Below are 20861 nucleotides of genomic sequence, written 5' to 3' on the forward strand. Positions count from 1 at the left end.
AGCCACCGCAATGAGAAACCCGCGCGCAGCAACGAAGACCCAACACAGCCAAAAAAAAAAATTCCAAGATGCGGCAATGAAATGCATCGTGGATCCCGGGCGAGAAAAAGACAACTGGGAAAACAAACACGAAGGTTTGTGGATGAGCTACAAGTACTGTGGGGTGACTTCACCCGCTTTACGTGGTGTTAATTAAACCTGGGTGATGGGTGAAGGGCAGGCAGGAACTCTACAATTTTTGCAACTGATTTAAAATTATTTCCAAATAAAATGTTACAAAAGTAAGATAAATAAACAATATCTTTTTACTCAGATAGCATCCCTGGACCGGCAGGGAATGCCCCCCCAGTCTGGCTCCTGCATCCTCGTGGTACTGGATGTTTCCTCCCAACGGGGGGGAGATGGCCAGGACCACCGTGCGGTGGACAGAGCGAAATGCAGGTGTAGACAGGTCGCTACCTTGTGTGCAAAAACGGGGGGAGGGGAATATGTCATGTTCGTGTTTGAGTAAGAAAAAGTGTGGCCCAAGACAAGACTAACGAGTTATCAATACCACCAGGCTCAGCGGAAGGGGCAACACTTCGCTATCGTCCTTTTAAAGAGTTCTGAAATTTGTACAGGTGTTACCAGTTTAATACTTAAAGTAAGAAAAAACATTTATCAAAAAGAAAAGAAATAATAGTATTGGCAAGGATATGGAGAAAAGAGAACGCTCACGCACCGTTGGTGGGAATGTAAATTGGTGCAGCCACTATGGAAAAGAGGATGGAGGTTCCTCAAAAAATTAAAAGTTGAACTGGCATGTGATCCAGCAATTTCACTTCTGGGTATTTATCCAACGAATGAAAACACTACTTTGAAAAGATACATGCACACCAGTGTTCATAGCAGCACTATTTACAACCGGCAGGATATGGAAACCACCCAGGTGTCCACTGGTGGGTGTGTGGATAAAGACGACGTGGTACATATACAACAGAGCATCGCTCAGCAATAAAAAGAATGGAGCCTTGCCATTTCAGACAGTGTGGATGCACTTGAGAGTATCATGCTGTGAGTCCAAGACAAATGCCATATGATCTCACTTATGTGTGGAATCTAGAAAAACAAAGCCAATCTTGTAGCTAGAGATTGGTGTTTGCCAGAGGCAGGTGTGAGTGTGTGTGTGTGTAAGTATGTGTATTTATGTGTGTGCTTATGTGTGTTTGTGTGGGGGGGGAGGGAGAGGGGGAGAGAGAGAGAGAAGGGAGGTAAAAAGGTACAAACTTCCAGTTACGAAATAAGTCCTGGAGATGCACAGCACGGTGACTAGAGTTAGTAACTATCACATGTTGGAAAGTTGCTAGGAGAGACCTTGAACGTTCTCATCACAAGAAAAAAAACTTCCTGTGTGGTGACAGAAGTTACCTAGACTCACTGTGGTGGTCACTTCACAACATATACAAATACTGAATCATTATGTTGTACACCTTAAACTCATATAGTTGTGTCAGTTACACCTCAAAAAAGAAAACCAAAAGCAACCCAACAACATTTCTCATAAGAACTGTAGACTTACACTGCATTCAGATAATTAGATTTTAGAAAACAAATTTTCCCTGAAAGTTAGTTCTTGGAATAACAAATTAGCTTCCCATCCTTACGGAACACACATCTTTTTTTTTAAAAAATTATTTTATTTTTGGCTGTGTTGGGTCCTTGTTGCTGTGCACGGGCTTTCTCTAGTTGTGGCGAGCAGGGGCTCCTCTTCGTTGCAGTGCGCGGGCTTCTCATTGCGGTGGCTTCTTGTTGCAGAGCATGGGCTCTAGGTGCGCGGGCTTCAGTAGTTGTGGCGCGCGGGCTCAGTAGCTGTGCTCACAGGCTCTAGCAGGCTCAGCAGTTGTGGTACACGGACTCAGTAGTTGTGGCTCGCGGGCTCTAGAGCGCAGGCTCAGTAGCTGTGGTGCACGGACTTAGTTGCTCCGCGGCATGCGGGATCTTCCCGGACCAGGGCTCGAACCCATGACCCCTGCATTGGCAGGTGGATTCTTAACCACTGTGCCACCAGGGAAGTCCCTGGAACACACATCTTTTAAAGATGTCCCAAGATGTACAAAGATAATTTACTACTAATAAACTCTGGGGCAAACAAGTGAATCACCTCAGGACACACAGTAAACCCCACAGAGCAGCCTGGTGAGGATGGGCCTCCACAACCAGCACCACAGGAGCCGGGGGCCCGCCTGGAGCCCTGGCTTCGGCCAAGGTCCCGTGTCCTGCCTGGGGGGCCAGGGACCCTGTAGATGTGCTCAGGATGCAGACTCACCCAAGGTTCCGGTTGCTGGCATCACCGTCCGGAGGGTGAGCAGGGAAATGGGACCAGCAAGTCCTCTCAGTCACTCACCGGGCACTGACAGGGTCGCAGGAGATTGTGGGCCCCAGCCCCAGGCCTCACTCTTCAGATGTGGGGCAGCTGAGGGAAGCCTTCCCGGGACGGGCTCTGCGGGTCCTGGGGGGGCGCAGAGGCGGCGGTCAGGCTGGGCTGCGGCTGTCACCTTGGATGCTTCAGGACCCCCCAACCCCCCAGCCGGGACTCCTGTGATCTCAGCTGCCCGTTCCCCATCCCCCGTCCCGCCGCCGTGACTCTGCCCCTCGCGGGACTCAGCTGGTGGCGTGAAGGGAGGGGCTGCCGGTCGAGAGGGGCGACAGCTGAGCAGAGCGCCTGAGGTCTCCAATTCCCCCTTCCGCGTGATGTCAGGGCCGCCACGGTTCCTAAGAGATCACGGTGGCGCTCCAACCCCTGGCTCACCAGCTCTCCACCAAGGGCTCGGGTGGGACACGGACCCCGGTGACGCCACGCTGTGGCGTGTCCGTCCGGCGAGCACCGCTGGGTTGGTTCTGGGGAGCCCGGTACAGGAGGGCTGTCACCAGCCCCGTGGGACGCACCGGTCAGGCCCCACCCGACCCCCCGCTGTCCCCGCCCTAACCACACCCCCGTGGAGAAGCCCTGGCGGGGTGGGCCCCGTGTGGCATCCCCTCCCTCCCTCTCTGGTCCCCCCAGCACCTGTGGAAGCTTCTCCCGGCACAGCACCCAGGAGGCAGTTCCTGATGGGAGGACTGTCCCCCGCCGCCCCATCATGACCCCGGGGCAGCACCGGGTCTCAGACCGGGACTTGGCGCGCGGAGCGCCGTCCTCCCCATGAGGGGCGCGGCCCTGCCCGCCCCGGCTCGGTCTGCGCACCCGCCTCTGCCCGCGGGCAATGGACACGCTCAGAAGAAAAAGCCTCAGCGCCAATCCTGGACCCCCTTCGACAAAAGCGTGCAGACAGTTCCTCCTCAGACGGCCACGCAGCACCAGAGCCCTGGGCTCGGCCCGCGGGGCCTGGACCCCACCGCGCTGACCAGGGGACAGTCTGGGCCGGCTCCCAGCTGTGAGGCCACGGCTACTCAGCTCCACGGGGGAGGGAGTTTGCTGCTCGTCCTGCGAACACCCACGACTGGGGGACGGTTTAAAATCAGACTCTGAGTCCTGTCCTGTACTGGCTTCTAGAACCGCCACTGTTCTTTAAAAAGCGCACGTCTAAATGCACACACGAGTAAAGCGTCCAACCCAGGCCACCAACCGAGACAGCGTTAAAGCTTCAGGACAAGCAGGAGCACAGAATTCTAAGGAACGATGAAAACTCACAGGACTACCTTTCAGGAACAGATAGAATTTCTCTAGCTTTCTCTAGCTTTCAACGGGAGAAAAGGCGTAAGCTTTGTAAGAACAAGAAAAACAACAGATATTTTTTAAACAAGGAATATAAAAGAAATAAACGTCAAGTCTGAAACCCACAGGATTTTCACCTCATCAGGAGGGGAAAAAGGCTTAAATGGAATCAGAAGTGTCTAACGGAAAAGAACACGGAAGAAATTGCTAGACACCTCTTAAATTACACGTTTCTCAAGAGCATCTCTGAGAAGCGTGTGCCTGACTCGGGGGAGAAGAACCCACAGACACAGGGACCCCCGCCCGGCTGGTGGCAGCCACCACGCATGCGCCTTCTGCCCGGGGCCGTCTGAGAGGCAGAAGGCTGGTTTCCTGTTTGGTAGGAAATACGTCTCAAAGATGGAAAAACGTCGTAAAAAAATCTGGTAAAACATCTGAAATTTATTAAACTTTTTGGTCAAAATAGTTGAACAAGTAAATACAACCCCATCTTACTAGAACTGCTTTACCTTAAGGGCCAGGGTTGACTGATACTTAGACAACTCTGTTCCACATCTCAGGTTTGTGAACTGCGTCAACCAATACGCAGTAATAGAATTACCTTTAAATTAAAATAAATGGACTTGTTGATTCTCTATTTCCGACGTAATGTGAGCTAACGTGGCATCCTGTTAACATTAATTCAGGGGAATGAGTTGACAAGACATTTGTTCTTGCATCTCCATATCACCAGTAACCAAAATACACCTTCATTTCAAGAGCAGCACGTGAGCCCCAGCTGTCCCGTCCCCTGGAGGACTGGGTCTCGGGCTCCTGTGTGAAATTTCACGGCAGCAAGCGCCAATCACTTAGTGTTGTTACCTCTGTATTTTTTTGTCTTGGGAAATCTTGATTTCCGATATCAACCTACTTTTAAAGTGAACCACCAAGGTACTGGTGGCATTACATAATAATTAAAATTGTTTAATTTTTGCTGGCTTGAAATGCAGTGAAATTCGTCATGCATATAATTCCAGCAGTTTTTAGAAGCCTGTTACCCTCTTCCCACGAAGTACTGTTACAAAGGTTTAAAAAGCACGGAAGTGTTCAACTGCAGTGAATTTGAGGCATACTTTAAACCACGTGTTACTTTTTCAGCAGCGATTCTGTTACTACTCCTTGGGATTTTCTTTCTCAGCGGCAGCTGCAGTTAAGGCTCTTTCCAGACCTTACCTGGTGTGTCAGATGTACCATTTCTACAGAAACAAAAAAGTTATGGAAGTTTGTGGATACATACGTTCAGAGTTTGAAGTACTGCACACGTTCCACCATTCTGTTAACGAAGGACAAAAGATTTTTAAAGTTGAATTCTGCATAATTTCATTATATGCAATTAAATCAAATAAAAAGACGATACTGATTTTGGACTTAAAAACACTTTTTAGAGTGTGTTGCTTTTATTAGGCGGTTACACCAGAGGCGCGATGGGAGTAAAGCGGCCTGAGCCCGCTCGGCCGAATCTCCGCGCCGGCCGAGGCCCCGCCTGGGCTGAGAGAGGCCGAGGGAAGGCGGGCAGCAGCCACGCACGTGGAGGCCCCAGGATGACAGCAGAGGAGGAGGAGAGCTCGACAGGAGCAGACACTGAATCTGACAGCTTTCCTCTTGGATGTTAACTTTTGGTCTATAAATTGGAAGGAAGGCTCAGACTTCAATAAATATGTTTATTTTAGCAATGGCCTCTTCTGAGTCCTGTCCATCACTCTGCTTCGAGCGGGCTTCTCACCTGAGCAGCGACACCCAGGGCTCACCTTGCTGAAGCAGAAGCCCGCGGGCACCCGCGCGGCCAGCCCGTGCAGTCTGGGCGGAGGCAGGAGGGCGTCCCTGCTCTTCACAGAGAGGATGTCGCCTGTCCTCTGGCACCAAACGAGCAGGCGCGATTCTGCACGAGACGCAGGTCCCGCTGCCTCCTTAGTTGGCCTTGTCCTGGAATATGTACAGGTTATTGGTGGCAGCCACGGCAATGATGTTCTCCACTGGGTGCCAGGCTGTGTGCAGAATCTTCTTGCTGAAGTCCAGGCTGTCCACGCTCACCTCGTCCTTCTTTCTCTTCCCACCTGCACACACTCTGCGAGGCTTCAAGCTGGCGCGAGGCTTGCTGTTCTCCCTGGAAGCTTCCAGCGTAACATCCCTCCATGTAGTCCTATCGAACATTCTGAAGAAGTTGTTGTAGGACCCAGTCATGATTGCACTGCTCAAAACAAGGACAGGAAGACTTCTAAGTGACCACCTCCAACCCCCAGCCCGGCCCGGCCCTGGACGCATGGATAGAGCTGCTTACCTCTCCTACCCCCAATTCTACACAGCAGGGTCATTTTTACAAATAAAAAATGAAAAATCATAATGGTCAGGAGAGAGATGCAGTGAGAATTTCTTCCTAAACTTCGTATACGTAATCCTATCAGTAAAAATAAATACAACGGAAAAAAATAATGGATTTACACTTTTAATTACATTAACGTGTTTTCAAACAAGGTAAAAACCACAACACAGTCACTGCCCCAGGCTCGGGTAATGGTCTGACCTCCTGCACTTTGCCCCGATTCAGCAGGGCTCCACACGTGCTCGAGAGACATTCGTGAGATCTGTTACCATCTTTGCTCACGACTGACCAGACAAGGTTTTAAAGTTCATTTTAATCTTAAAAGCGTTTTTCTCGTGAAGGAACAGGTATATAAATAGTTAGGAGGGGCCTCAGACACGGGGTCAGCGTGCAAGACAGCCGGGGCCTTCTTTCCCGACGCTCCAGATGCTGCAGCAGCGCCCGTGGTCTTTTCCCTTCCGGGCTGGTTCTGACGCCTTTCCGCGTCTCCACTGAAGCACACAGCACCGTGACGCGCTTCTATCACACTGGTGAAAACTTCGGGTCTCTCTACACAGCTAAGAGGAGAGTGGCTGGTTGCCGGCAAATGCTTCCACGTGCGTCCAGCCCCTGCCTCAGCGGGCCCGTCGGGCGCGGTAAGACCAGACTGCCCTGCGGCCTCCTCCTGGGCACCCTGGGCTCCCGGGCCATCCCCGCATCATCAGGGGCGGATCCTGAGGCCCCGCGAGGCGCATGCTGCCTCATTCACACGGCGCAGGGCTGACCCCGACTGTGCAAATCCTCATCTAAATCCTCGCACCACAAAAAAAGATAAGCTCTCCTGGCTTATCTCACCTGTACTGTTGAAGCCTGGAGTGCACACACCTCAGGGACGGAGGGGCCCGTGTGGCGGTGGACGCAGCAGGGCCGTGCAGTGGGGTCCAGGAGGGCTGCCAGCAACTGGCACCTTCCCACATTAATTTCCACACAGAACACGATGTTCACAAAAGGATAAGCAACAAATGTGCTGATCTGAAGCTTACATTTGTGTTATTAAACTTAACCGCAGGGACTTCCCTGGTGGCGCAGTGGTTGGGAGTCCACCTGCCAAGGCAGGGGACACGGGTTCGAGCCCTGGTCCAGGAAGATCCCACATGCCGTGGAGCAACTAAGCCCGTGCACCTCTCTAGAGCCCGCAAGCCTGCGCCTCAGAGCCCGTGCGCCACAACTACTGAAGCCCGCGTGCCTAGAGCCCGTGCTCTGCAACAACAGAAGCCACCGCAACGAGAAGCCCGTGCACCGCAAGGAAGAGTAGCCCCTGCTCGCTGCAACTAGAAAGCCTGCGCACAGCGACAAAGACCCAACACAGCCAAAAAAAAAAAAAAAAAAAAATATATATATAAAAACTTAACTGCAGTGATTATTCCGAACAGAGACCAATGAAAGAATTTTTTCGGGAAGGAGTATTTTATCATCAATGTTGATTAGAGGTGCTGGTGCGCGACAGAAATGAAAGCGGACCAACCTTCACGCCGTCCATTACGATTATTACTATTATTCAGCAGTCCTGACGGCACCTGCATGGGCGTGGATGTCCCCCCGGCCCGCTGCTCCACACGGCGGGAATGAGAGCCTTCCCCAGCACCTGGCCAGGTGCTGCCTAGGCGGGAACACCGCCAAACACAGGAGTAAGTGGACTTGCAACTTAATGGTGATGTCTGTGTTTGCTACAAACCTGGAGCACGATGAAGTGGGGCAAAACTTAACTTCTGGGCAGCGCCATCCCAGGCGGAGTGACTGGGATGGTGGCAGAAACCTGGCTCTGCCCCCGCCCCCAACTCCACACAAGCTTCCAGGCAGGAAGGCAGGGCATGTTGGCAGGAGTGAGGGAACAGGCAGGCGCCACCAGAAAGCTTCAGGATGTGCCGGGGATGGTAATTTAAACGTATTTTGCAATATCTCAGATCTACCACAAAGCATAAAGAACCGTGCAGGGAACATTCCTATACATGGTTGTCCTTTGAACAGTTACACGGTCTTAAAAACAAAACCGTCTTGCATGCTCTAGACATCAGATGAGTCACTTGTGTGATCGCGTACAGGTCTGCGCAGCTGTAACCCTGGCTTTCACTGTGTCTGGTCCACACCATGAACAGAGGATGATTCCTCGTCCGTCCGCCCGCCCAGGGAGGAACCCCGACATGGCTCAGCTGCCTCCAGGGCACGTCTTGGAACGTGTTTTCTTGTCTGTATATTCGAGAGGTTCCCAGCCCACCCGGCCACTGCCAGGGAGCCTCAGAAGAAGGGCAGTGGCAGTGGTCATGCCCCCTGGCCTCCACCTCCACCCCAACATTTCCGTCACTCTGATGGATGTGAAGGGACGTCCCTGTTGCTTTGATCTGCTGATTACTAATGAGGATGTGTTGTTATTCATTCCCCCCGTTTCTGTTAATTCCCATTCATGAGCAGTTAGGACTTTCTCACTGACTTACGATTCTTCACGGATTCTGGATATTCATCTCTTTGTTAATTTTACGTGCTTTTGTGGGTTTTATTTCCATTGTTTTATTATGATATAAAGAAGCTTAAAGTCAATGTAGTTGGATCTCTTTGTCTGGGTTTGGGGCCTTGTTTAAGGCACATTCCTGCATGATCATTTATCTCTGGACACAATTTCAGGAAGCGAGTCAGAAGGGATCACGACACACCGCATCAGAGCGCCTTCCGGCTTCCACTGCCAGGCCGAGAGGTCTGCTCGCGGTCTGAACACCCTTTCTCCGAAGGCAATGGGTCTTTTCTCCCCTGGCTGCTTTTAAGATCTTTTCTTTGTTTTTGGTGCCCTGTAACTTCATTATGATCTGGATGTGGATCTCTGTGCTTCTTGAATCTGTGTATTCATTCAGTCTTGCATCAGTTATAGAAAATTCCTGGCCATTAACACTTTAACTGCTACTTCTCCACAATCCTCCAATTTGGACACTTCTCTTCACTTAGGCTACGTTGGACCTTATCTGATCCTCCGTGTTTTCCAACCTTCCATGTTTTTTCTGTCTCTTTGGCTCTCTGAGCTGCATCCTGGATAATCTCTCCTGATCTTTCTTCTTAAAATATTTCTCATCTTCAGTTCACTAATTCAAGATCTTTTCAGCTTCACGGGGTCTGCTAAATTCACACAGTGATTTTTCAACGACTACAGTTTTCATTTCTAGAAGTCCTGCATGATGCTTTTCCAGATGTCCTGGGTGGTTTTCAATGGCCTTGTGGTTCCATGTTCAGGTTCCGGTTCCGTCCTTTCACCTGTGAGTATTTCCACATTCTCATCTTATATTCTGTGGCATATGATCTCAGTACCTGATTTCTCAGAGGTCACAGTTCTGTGGCTGTTTCTGCTGGCTTGCTCACACTGGCTTTCCTTCATGTGTTCGGTGCTTTTCACCTGTGAGCTCCTGTTTAAGTGATTTTAATCTGGGGAAATCCTGAGCCCTGGAGCACTGGGAAAGACAAATCCGCCACGGGTGCCAGGCACCCCTACGTGTTTTCAGTGCGTTTGCCAAGAATGCGTTTCTTCAGCGCTCTCTCCCTGGGCCACATCTCAGGGCTGCAGCCTTGTTTACCACTCTCAGCTTGACCCCCAAGCTGAGTGTGTGCTGGTGTGAGGCCAACCCCGTTCCGTGAGCGGCCTCTGCCCGGGCCCCCTGTGTCACCCCCCCAAGGCACTGTGACCAAGCTCGTGCTGCTCTGCTGTGCTGTGAGGAGTGAGGTCCTCTCCTCTGACCCAGGGGCCCTGTGTCTGCCGCAGGAGACACTAACAGGTGGCACGTCAGCCTGTGAACAGTGCGGATGCCCGGGGCTGCCTGTCTGCTGGGACTTACCCTCAGTGAGCTTCTCCAGGTCAGTACAAATACAAACACACGTCCCTGGCGGGGAGGGAGGCTCATGGGCACAAAGGTCAGGGGACTTCATCCACTCCAATCCAAGGTCTCAGACAGATACATTTCCCTTGGGACGCATCTGAACGTAGATGGATGCCTTTTCCATAACCCCGAGGGTCCCAGTTTCAACTGCCAACCCTGTGTGGGTCCAGGGCCACAGCTCTTGTACCCTCCTGGGCTGCAGGTTCCTGGTTCCAGCTGGTGCCCTGAGGCCAGCGAGGGCTCCCTCCTAGTTCCTGCTTCCTCTTCACTCCTGGCCTTACTGGTTGTGAGCTCAACTATACCCACAAAGAGATTTGTGGTGTGACATCTGATGTTTCTAGGTGTTTGTGCCAAAGGGTTTCTCAGAGCGTCCGTCAGTCCGTCTCTGAAAGTGGCGAGGTCCTCTGCTCACTGACACCCTTGACAAGCAGCACACGGCACAGAATCCATCACAGACGATGCAAGCTCATCTCCTTCCATCACGTGAGGTGCGACATTTCGTAGAATATGAAGCAGACCTCTCGGCAGCACTAGTACTGCTGTCACCTCTAAGACACGCACAGAAAGGTGGCGGAGGCCTCAAACCGCCTCATCACGAGGTAGACCGCGGAGTCACACCAGCCACCCCCACTCTGTCCAAGCACAGCAGCGACTCTGAGGTCTCGTCCTCCACTTGTCCCCAAAGGCAAACTGGAACGTGGCCATCCCACACACGCCACAGTAACTAACCTCCCCACCGCCTTCCTTTCACTCATCTTGGAAATAACAACAAAAAAAGAAATTATCATCCACTAAGCGTTTTAAAAACAGCCAACATGAACCTTGTACTACGCTTGCTGTTTAAATACAAGGTGGAATCATAAGCAAGGTGAGAAGTGTGTCCAGACATCCCATGTTTCCCACCTTGCTAGGGCCACCTCACAGATGGCCTGGAAAACCAAGCCCACCGGGACTCCTCCTGGCAGCCCGGCCCGCCTCTGAGGACATCAGCGTGCTTCGGGCCTGGTCACGACGCAGGTCTCACCTGTCGGAGCCGTTCCAGCAGCACTCAAACTTGTCAAAGATGCAGTCATTTTCGTACAGGGAACACAGCTTGCTTCGAAGGTACTCGTGGACCTTAATGAAAGTACAGGAAGGTCAGAGGGACGGTTGCGTGCAAGACGTGGCAGGGTCCATGCCGCGGCCTCACCTGGTGGGTCTCGACAGGCCGGCTCTCCATGTTGAGGTCCCACACCTTCACCGACAGGTAGTCTCGGGTCATCATGTACCGACCGCTGTGGCTGAATTTCACGTCGGACACAGAAGAGATTATTTCTGAGAAGAAGGACCTACTGCTGGGGTCTTCTGGCTCTTCAAAAACTGGAAAATACAATGTTTTCAGCTTCTGTTTAAAAACCAGAGAACAAATCATTTTAAAGTCCAAGCGAGACTCGGGCCCTCCCCCGACACCGCTGCGGCCTCCCATCTTCCTGAAGCGCAGGCCCCAGGCTCACCCAGGCCTGGGCTTGCAACCCAGAACGCTGCTCGGGCACTCTGAGTGCATCCTGGTGAGGCCTCTGCATCAACCTGACGCTTCCCTGCAGATCCTCGAATGCCAGTCCCTAGCAAACCCTCTCCCATCCTGTCCCTGGCACAGAAAGACACAAAGGGCGCTACAGCAGACGCCGACACGGTGCCCCGAGCGCCCTGGGGCGACGAGCCTGCGAGTGCGCTGCAGGGCCCGGCCCTTAGCCGCGAACGCCTGGGTCAGATTTTAACACCGGAACAGTCCCATCTGCCAAAGCCTGTCAGGAAAGGGGTTTTCCTTCACTATTCAACAGTCGAGACTTAGGCTAACAAAACCGAACTACTAGTTTCAGAAAGATTCTACAGGCGTCCATGGCAGACCTTTCTTTCCCTGACACTTCTGCTTTCTCAGCAGTAACTCGAGTGCCCCCTCACTCGCCCCCTGCCCATGCGCCAGACCCCAGAGCCCCCAGTGCACTGTCGAGCCTGTGGCTTGGTGAACTTTGGGTGAGGATTTCTGTACTTCCTTTCATTTGCAGCGGCTTGTGATTTTCTTTTTTTGTTTTTGTTTTTTTCTCTTTTATTGCGGTACGCGGGCCTCTCACTGTTGTGGCCTCTCCCGCTGCGGAGCACAGGCTCCGGACGCGCAGGCTCAGCGGCCATGGCTCACGGGCCCAGCCGCTCCGTGGCACGTGGGACCTTCCCGGACCGGGGCACGAACCCGCGTCCCCTGCATCGGCAGGCGGACTCTCAACCACTGCGCCACCAGGGAAGCCCTGATTTTCTTTTTTTAATGTAGGAACCTATGTTTGTTGAGTCTGCATTTGAAGTTGATTATAAGCAAGCTGGTGGCAATACTCTGAGCATTTACTCAAATAAGTAACTTTGCTGACAAATAAAACTACTCTTGGAATCTAAAATTGTTACTCACGAGTGTTCTCTTGAAAACATAGGCCAGACATTAGAAAAGACTCATTTTTCATTGCAGGAATTCTACTGAAGTACAAAGTTCTTTTAAAACACACTATAGGGGCTTCCCTGGTGGTGCAGTGGTTGAGAATCCGCCTGCCAATGCAGGGGACATGGGTTTGAGCCCTGGTCCATGAAGATCCCACATGCCGCGGAGCAACTAGGCCTGTGCGCCACAACTGCTGAGCCTGTGCTCTAGAGCCCACGTGCTGCAACGACTGAAGTCCGCGGGCCTAGAGCCCGTGCTCCGCAACAGGAGAAGCCACCGCCGTGAGAGGCCTGCACACACAACGGAGAGTGGCCCCTGCTCGCCGCAACTAAAGAAGGCCTGCAAGCAGCAAACACGACCCAACACAGCCAAAAATAAATAATTAAAATAAATAAATTTATTTAAAAAACTCCAAAAAACAAAGAAACACACTATAGTGGACTTCCCTGGCAGGCCAGTGGTTAAGACTCTGTGCTTCCACTGCAAGGGGCACGGGTTCGATCCCGGACTGGGGAAGATCCCACATACCACGCAGTGTGGCCAAAAAAAAAAAAACACAAAAAGAAAACCACAAACCCCAAAAACCAAAAAAATAAAACTGCAAGAAAACCCCCCTCCCCCCCTCCCCCTATACTTTAGCCTCAAAAAGAGACAGAATGAGGCAAAAAGGCTCCTAAGAGCCAGTCATCAAGGACACTTCCCATCAGGCTCTGTTGGAGCTGCCCCACTTTACGACAGGAGACACTCTGGACAGACTGACCGATACACTGACTTAGCTGCAGGACCAAGTGTCCAGAACACGAAAACCCACGGCGCTCCAGGCTGGGATGGCGTCACTGCTCAGTACTTGGGAACGTGTTGGCAAAGTTCTCAGGACACACTCTGTATGTCTTGTGACACACAGACTTCTGGTTTTCTACAAAGTAGGGCCTGTTGGTTATGGCTAAAAATAAAAACAAAACCAAAGCTCTCCTCACCTAGAAGGACTTCAAGACTCAGTGGATTAAAGACTAGACTTTCACCTCAGGGAACTGCCTTCAAGTTCAGCGAAGCTCTGTGGGAACAGAGCCCATTCCGAGAGCCGAGAAAGGTCACAGGTGGACTGCGTCTCCAGCCTCAGCAGAGGTCCTAGTGCACAGAGGTGGAGGCGACAAGGGGCTCTCACTGGGCCCACCCAGGGAGGCGGACGCTGCATGGAAGTGCTGGCAGGAGTGACCTGCGGGCTCCACCGCGGCGCCACAAAAGCAGGGCCTCTCGCTCCGCACCCCGCCAGCAGCGCTGCGAGGACCAAGGCCGGCCTATGCTCGCGCAGGCACATGCGTAACAAAGAGCGCCTCTAAGTCTTCGGGGGCGGCTCAGCGCCCAGACAACACGGGCTCTAGACGGGACGTTTATGTACACGCCTGGCACTTACACTTGGAGTGGCGGTCGCACAGGGCGGAGGAGCGCATGTCGCACAGTCTGATGGTCCCCTTGCTGCTGCTGTAGACGAGCACGTTACACTGGTGCGGGTGGAACTCGGCCGCTGTGATCACCTCTGTCAGCTCTTCCATGTTGGCAGGCTTGATGTCCACGATGTCTGAAGCGCACAGTTAAGGCAGGGCGCTCGCAGGCATGAGATAACCCACGTGACGAGGTTTAAGAGATTAGGTGTGGAGGAGGCGATTACAGTACTGTATGCCGGGCGAGCACACCAGTAGGAGGATCTACGTTAATACCCTAATCAGACTCCAGTAACGTGCCTGACAGGGGCCACGGCCACGCAGATACGAGGGCTGCTTTCATCTCGCTGCTACTGCTAGCATTCTAGGAAGGGACTTTCAGAGCAACATGACACACGTTAAAAGATAAGGAAGCAAGCAAGTGCCCATCTGCACAGAAGTCCCATAGTAGCATCCACAAAATGACACAGACACACGAGCACTGCCAGGTTCCACAAGATTCTGCTTTGCTAAGTATCTGACACCAAGAGCTTGCCCTAAGTAGGCAGAACGACGTCACATGCTAGGTTGCCAAATACAGAACTCACTCAACTGGAGAAACAAGGAAGTGTACAATTTGGCTTTGGGCCAAGATAGGATAGCAGGAACAGATGACAACTAAGGAAGCTAAAAAACTTGGTGACACTACAGCTCAAGTCTCCAGACACCACACACCGTGGGCAGGGACCCTGGAGGGACTGGAGCCCTACAGTGCCCAGCACGCCGTCGTGGCTGTCTCCAGGCCACCGTGCAGAGCGGGGACCAGGCTGAGCCCGCTGACCGCCTGGAGTCCGGGGAAGCACACGAGGCACGCAGGGCCGGGTGCCGGAGAAGAGTGGCCAACAGGCTCTGGAGGGCCGGTCAGCAAAGGCCTGTGAGGACACTGCCCAGCTGGGGAAGGAGCCACGCCCAGAGATGAGAGAACGGCACCCCAGCTCATGCGAGAGCTCGCCAAAGAGCAAAGCTGGGCTGAAAGTGAAGTGGGAGGGGAGGAGCCACGAGGGCACCAACTAACTGGCCCCTGTGAGTGGATCCAAGGTGTTTTTAAAGTGCTAACAGATAGGGGCTGCCCTGGTGGCGCAGTGGTTAAGAATCCGCCTGCCAAAGCAGGGGACGTCCCACAGGTTTGAGCCCTGGTCCAGGAAGATCCCACACGCCGTGGTGCAACTAAGCCCGTGCGCCATGACTACTGAGTCTGTGCTCCAGAGCCCACGAGCCACAGCTACTGAAGCCTGTGTGCCTTGAGCCCGTGCTCCGCAACGAGAAGGCACCGCACCGCAACGAAGAGTAGCCCCCGCTTGCTCCAACTAGAGAAAGCCCCTGTGCAGCAACGGAGACCCAACGCAGCAAAAAATAAAAAAAACAAACCAAAAAAACATTATATATATATGTATATATATAAAAGTGCTAACAGATAGCAGAAAGCACGTGCCTGTTTCTGTGCTGTGTGATCTCAGTTGCAATGAAGGGCATTTGAAGCATGACGGTGGGACAAAATCTTTAAGAAAACCATGAAAGATACAACTGCATAAATGAACCCTTCATGAATTAGAGTCCTCACAAATCACTGAGAGAAAATGTGAGCTTCTGACAGGAGAAAAAAATGACAAAGGACAGACTCTGAGACAAAGGGGTGTAATGAAGATGAGATGACCTATCCAAGAACGATCCTATAAAAATGCTGCGATATCCACCTGACGAAGGATACTAAAACTTCTGTCTGTGATTTCTAAATGCCATAGATTAATTCTCAGGTCATCTGCAGAAAGATACGTTTCATGATCACTATTTACTGAAATGGAATTTATATGATATGTGTGAGCATTTGCAAAAACTCGTCGTGGACTTGCTTCTACCATGAGGTCCATGGGCTTCAATATTGGGACCTAAAAATGGAAGGAAATAGGAATTCAAAACAAAGATCCCAGCAGCAGAAAATCAGAACACTTACAGTAGGTAACAAAAAGGAACAAATGTGTGCGCACAGTTAAGTAACAGCAGGTACAGACAACACCCCAAATAAGCAATAGCTTCTGGCTGCTCGGTAAGCAGATGGCCCCTGACACTGGTGCCTGATGTGGGGCCTGAGTTGAGCCCCCCTTCCTCCTCTGGCCTCGCAGCCGCGGCCTCCAGAGTGAGAGCAGGCGCATCTCCTCGTCCCCCCACGCCCCCCGCGCCCTCAACAGGGCTGGGCAGGTGGGGTGCAGGGACTGGGCGGGGGGAGCATGCCTCTCCTGACCTGGTGCCCGCGACGCGGTACATCCAGCCCACAGATGGCAGCGGAGCTGCTCACTTAGATGGCAGAGGCATGTTGGGTACGTACGTTATACTTCAATAAAGCGTTTTTTAAAAAAGGCACAGAAACCCCAACTGTGATGAGTGCTGTGGCCAGGAAGGCTCCCAGGGAAGGGGACGTCCACACAGAAAGGGAAAGGGAGGAGAGGTCAGCCGGGCCAAGGACGAGAGAGAGAGCCGGCACAAGAGTGGCCAAAGCCAAAGGCACAGTCGTGGGTGACGGTGTCACACGTGCGAAAAAAAGGAAAAAGGCCCAGCATCACTGACATCTAGTGGGGAGGAAAACAGAAGCTTTAAAATCGAAATAGAAAACTAAAGTGTGCTATTTTTTAAATTAAAAACCCAAGGAGTGTACCTAGAAAGGGTAGGAGAGAATCTCTTAATTGAGTTTTCTCCAGCCAAAATGCTGTAAAAATGAACTTGGGGAAACATGTATAAAAATACTCCCCTCATTTTAAACCAGCCAAGTGCTGAGCACACGCTTCCCTCCTCTTGTGCAGGAGCTGTTGGTTCCACAAGGGACAGGACAGACCTGTCATGCCCTCTAACAAGTCTCTAATTAATCAAAACGTGAAACAACTGTAATATGGGTAACAGAAGGAGCCCCTTTCTGGCACCCAAATAATTTAAGAGGAGAACAAAATTTCTTTTCCCCTTTCAAAATTTTGTTTTCCTCTTAAAGTTCAAAGGAGTCCATGAACTCACAAAGGTAAATCCACATACAGAGTGACCTGGCCTGCGATCTCTCCCCCGCCGCAGCCCACCCTGCAACTGTGATGACCTCACACCTGTCACATGCTTCGCCATGGCCACGGACGAGACCAGCTTGGTTAGGCTAACTGTAGAACAGCAGCCTTGACCAGAGTGAAGACTGGGCCTCAGAAGCCCTTACAGACTTCCCACAGCTGGGACGGATGTGAGCATCACGGTGGAGAAGCAGGCCTGGCTGGGAGGCAGGGGGCTCCCTGGAGAGGGGGAGCGCGTCGGGCCGGGTGCAGGGGAGAGGCGGCCGAGACAGGGGATTCAGGTGCACCCGCAGGGCACCCCAGGCCTCATCCTTCCAGCGCACTTAGTCTCCAAGGAGCAGTTTACGTGGTGGTAACTGTAACCCTAGCGTCACTGTCACCAACAGTGATCTGCCTACAAACTGTCACTAATTCACGGGTGGGAAAGCAGCAGCATGGCACAGAGAAACCACCATTTGGATCAGAACATCTTGGTTCAAAGTAGGGTTTAGATTTGAGCAAATTACACAGCTTTCTTGGCCTCAACTCCCTGGAAACAGGGCAATACCACTGACCTACAAGTTCCCACCCCGCCCTTCTCCTTGGCAGTGCTTACCTGTTACACCCTGTGCTCCTGTTGGGAGCACCCCTGCACGCTGGGCTGCGACTCCGTGCTGCGCGCCTGCTGCCCCAGCACCTGCGTGCGCGCGGCCAGCAGAGCACGGGGAAAGAGACCGAAACCCACCACACGCACCCTGGCCGGGGCCCTGCAGGGAGTGGGATGGGGAGCTTCCTGCAATTCCGTGCCCTCCTCTGTAGCTCCTCAGCTACCAATACAATGTGTCCACCCACTAGGTCTTCACCTGATAGATCGCATTTCCACAAAGGTTTTAAACCTCTCTGAAAAACCAACCAACTGGCCAACAGCTTTCTAATGAACCAGGCGGTCGGTTCGGGGAGCGCCTCTAAGTCACCGCTGGTCTCCGCTGTGGCCCGGCCCATCGGCAGCACCCTGGGGTCTTAACCAGGGCGCATCTGGGCAGGATTCAAGCTTGTTTAATCTCCTTCTCATACTCCATTTAATTAAAGGCACCACCCCAGGACACTAGATTTTAAGTTGTACTCAATTTCATAGATGTTAAAATGTGAAAAAAATCGAGGTATTAGAATTGATAAAACACAGTCATTTCATACTGTACCTAGGGGCACCAAAGAGGGAGTGAAGAATTTATTTTAAAAAAAGAAAAAGAAGAAGTAATGCTGCTCATGGATTGATGGGCAAAGAATTCTGGTCAGAATCTGCCTTAGCTAACTCAGAGGAAATCCAGTGAAGGCCATCCTGCTGGTCCACAGGTCATCTCTCAATCTGCAACCCGCGCTGCTTCCTCCAGGGAAGTGTGCCGAGTTCCATCTGCTCCAACCCCACCAATGTGCTACTCTGAACCTTCAGAGTGAAAGGCAGTGGATGTTTTTAGAAAGATTTCTTATGGAATTAAACCAGAGTCTTTTCTTTAGTAGTAGTATATTTTCTGAAGATGTGTGACTTTCTTGTTTTCGTGAGAATACAAGGACTCCCATTTTAACAAGTATACATAAAAATGATTACAAATAACTTTCAAGATCAAGAAGACAGATCCCACAGTATTTCTATTTAACAGTATTTTCTAAACAGCTGACTTAAGCATCATTACTGATTAATTTATGACAAGTATCGGCTAGTTGAAAGAAAATGTGACGTATACCCGTAGTGCCGTGATTCTAAGTGGATCTCGAAGTCGTCCATCTTCATCTTTTAAGTTATAGCCTTCTGCTCTTTTATCCCGTTCACTTATTTTCCATAATTTAATAGTTTTATCTGAAAATAAAAACCTCATTCTCCATATTAAAAGAAAAACCATATATCATGCACCACTATTAGTTGAGTATCATACAAGAAAACTCTGTGGTTCTATGCTGGTTTAGAAGCTAGGAGTATTTGAACATTAGTACTTCCAGCTGTATATGAACATTTTGTTTCCTACAATAAGTAAAGATGTAGAAACGTCTGCAGAGTTGAGAAATGTAATATTGCGAGTGTGTGTGTGTTTGCGTACTTTGAGTTTTCAACCTGAGTTTTCTTCCTGCCTACCTAATGCTTTACCCTCCCTCAAAGTTTAAAGCAGAGGTAACCTCTAGAAGGGCTAAAATCAAAAAGAATCTACACACAGAAAATTAAAAACCCAGCCTTAACGCAAAGGGCCGCATAAGGAGAAAAGCTCTTACCGTTTGTAGAGAGCAGAAAACGAGCAGCGCCCTGTTGTGGTAGCCACCTAATCTTATTAATTTTTTCTTCAATTTCTAGACTCTTCAAATAGTCAAACTCTGGTTCGTGACTTTGAAAGGTACTGTAAACGTTATATTCCCCCCTGGAATGAGGGCGGCTTTTATTCTGCAAGGAAACATGAAGCCATTTTAATGAACAAAGCACAGTGCAGAGAAACTTCAGTTCTCCCAATTTGAATATCAAATGACCACACACATTTTTAAAAGTTAATAAAAATCCTGGGTCAAAAAAATGTCAAACAGATGACGCTCAGAATTACTTTACTTGGAAGAAACAAATAAGAGAGCTGACTCCGCAGCTTCCTCTTGCACTTCCGGGCATCTGCTCTAGGGCAGGGTGTGGAGTCGAGCTTCCCTGCCAGTAAGTACACTGGCTCTGGCTGCCTCTGTGCTACCGCTACCGGGGCAGCTCTGAGAGAGGCTGAAGGGCCCACAGAGGCGGCAGCGGTTGCCATCTGGCCCCGTGGAGAGTCAGCTGGGCCGGCCCAAGCCCTCCAGGGCTGAGCCATGGGGACGCACACTTCCCCGTCACCTGGGACAGCCAGCAGCACACAGCTGCGCCGCCAGGGAAGGGGACTGCCAATCGGCAGAGTCACAAACGAGCAGTTACGGCAAAGGAGCCACGGAGGGCAAATCCTGCAGCACGTGTAAGAGAAGCAAGCTGTGCAAACACACCCACAGGAAGATCCTCTTATGAAAAACGTCAACACACACGACAATTCTACACGTTGCAGTAAAAACAAAAGGACAAGCTATGGCCAACTCGGGGGAGGCAGAGGGATAATAAAATAGGGTGTGGAAGCAACATGGAAAGACAGACGGGGGAGGGGCACAGCGTGTGCTTCACCTACACGCCCAGGGTTTCCTTTTCTAAAGGAATAAAAGCCCGAGTGGTGGGTTCATAATATATTTATATTAATCCCTGAAGTCTTCTGCATGTCCAAAATGACATTTTCTATGAAACAGTAAATATTTCATAATTAAAACTCAAGGAGACCAGTATTTTAATTCTTGTTCTATAACCGGTATCTAAAATCTTACATTTTTAACACATTAGTGTGTGTGTCAAGTAAATTGAACTAAACAAATAACCTTCACGTCTAGATAGATACCCCTTTACGTTTCTGAAGCAAGATCATGTATTATGAGAAAAATCCCCCCAAACTCCCTCCATCTCTCTACCGCGCTGCCCCTTGCGATCAAGCGATCCTCAGCAGGACCGTGGAAATCCCTGCCCCGTGTCCCACGGGTGTGCTGGACTACAGGCTTATGCTATTCACACTACTCTCCTGCTTCGTGGCCCTCACGCTCTCTATGAAAAAGCCTAATACACCAACTGGTACTTCTAACTCTCAAGTGAACAAACCGTGACTGAAATATTTAAAAGGGAAAATCTGTGGAATCGGTCAGTCCCATGCTTCAGACACGAGTCCCATCACAGCGCTGCCCGTCCTTCCCAGGCCACTCTCTCCGGGAACAGCGCCCTGCCTCTAACGCTGCCACTAACTGCCCTGATCTCTGCCCTCAACTCCTGAAACCCAAGGCCCCTGCTAATCCCCCGGCCTTGTCCTCCACCGGAGACCTCGCATCAGCGCCTGAGGGCCTGTCCAGGGAGAGGGAGGGACTCTGAG

General features: G+C 51.1%; 1 protein-coding gene across 8 annotated transcripts in view; it reads right to left on the reverse strand.

The window, feature by feature from the left end:
* Positions 1-4112: 4112 nt before the first annotated feature.
* PPP2R2D (protein phosphatase 2 regulatory subunit Bdelta) overlaps positions 4113-20861 on the reverse strand; it is a 45354-nt gene continuing 28605 nt past the window's right edge. For 3 of the 8 annotated variants that reach the window (XM_067709017.1, XM_067709018.1, XM_067709019.1), the window contains 7 exons: positions 19171-19336; positions 18651-18763; positions 15597-15774; positions 13822-13986; positions 11133-11302; positions 10968-11059; positions 5091-5918 (listed from right to left, as the gene is read on the reverse strand). In XM_067709017.1, coding sequence (XP_067565118.1) covers positions 5639-5918; positions 10968-11059; positions 11133-11302; positions 13822-13986; positions 15597-15774; positions 18651-18763; positions 19171-19336 — 1164 coding nt within the window. In that variant the 3' untranslated portion in view covers positions 5091-5638. Of the gene's footprint in view, positions 5004-5090; positions 5919-10967; positions 11060-11132; positions 11303-13821; positions 13987-15596; positions 15775-18650; positions 18764-19170; positions 19337-20861 lie in introns of those variants that run through there. The other 5 variants (XM_067709020.1, XM_067709022.1, XM_067709021.1 and 2 more) reach the window with 3 other exon arrangements.

This window comes from Pseudorca crassidens, chromosome 16 (assembly GCF_039906515.1).
Source record: "Pseudorca crassidens isolate mPseCra1 chromosome 16, mPseCra1.hap1, whole genome shotgun sequence".
In the NCBI taxonomy this organism is placed as follows: Eukaryota; Metazoa; Chordata; class Mammalia; order Artiodactyla; family Delphinidae; genus Pseudorca; species Pseudorca crassidens.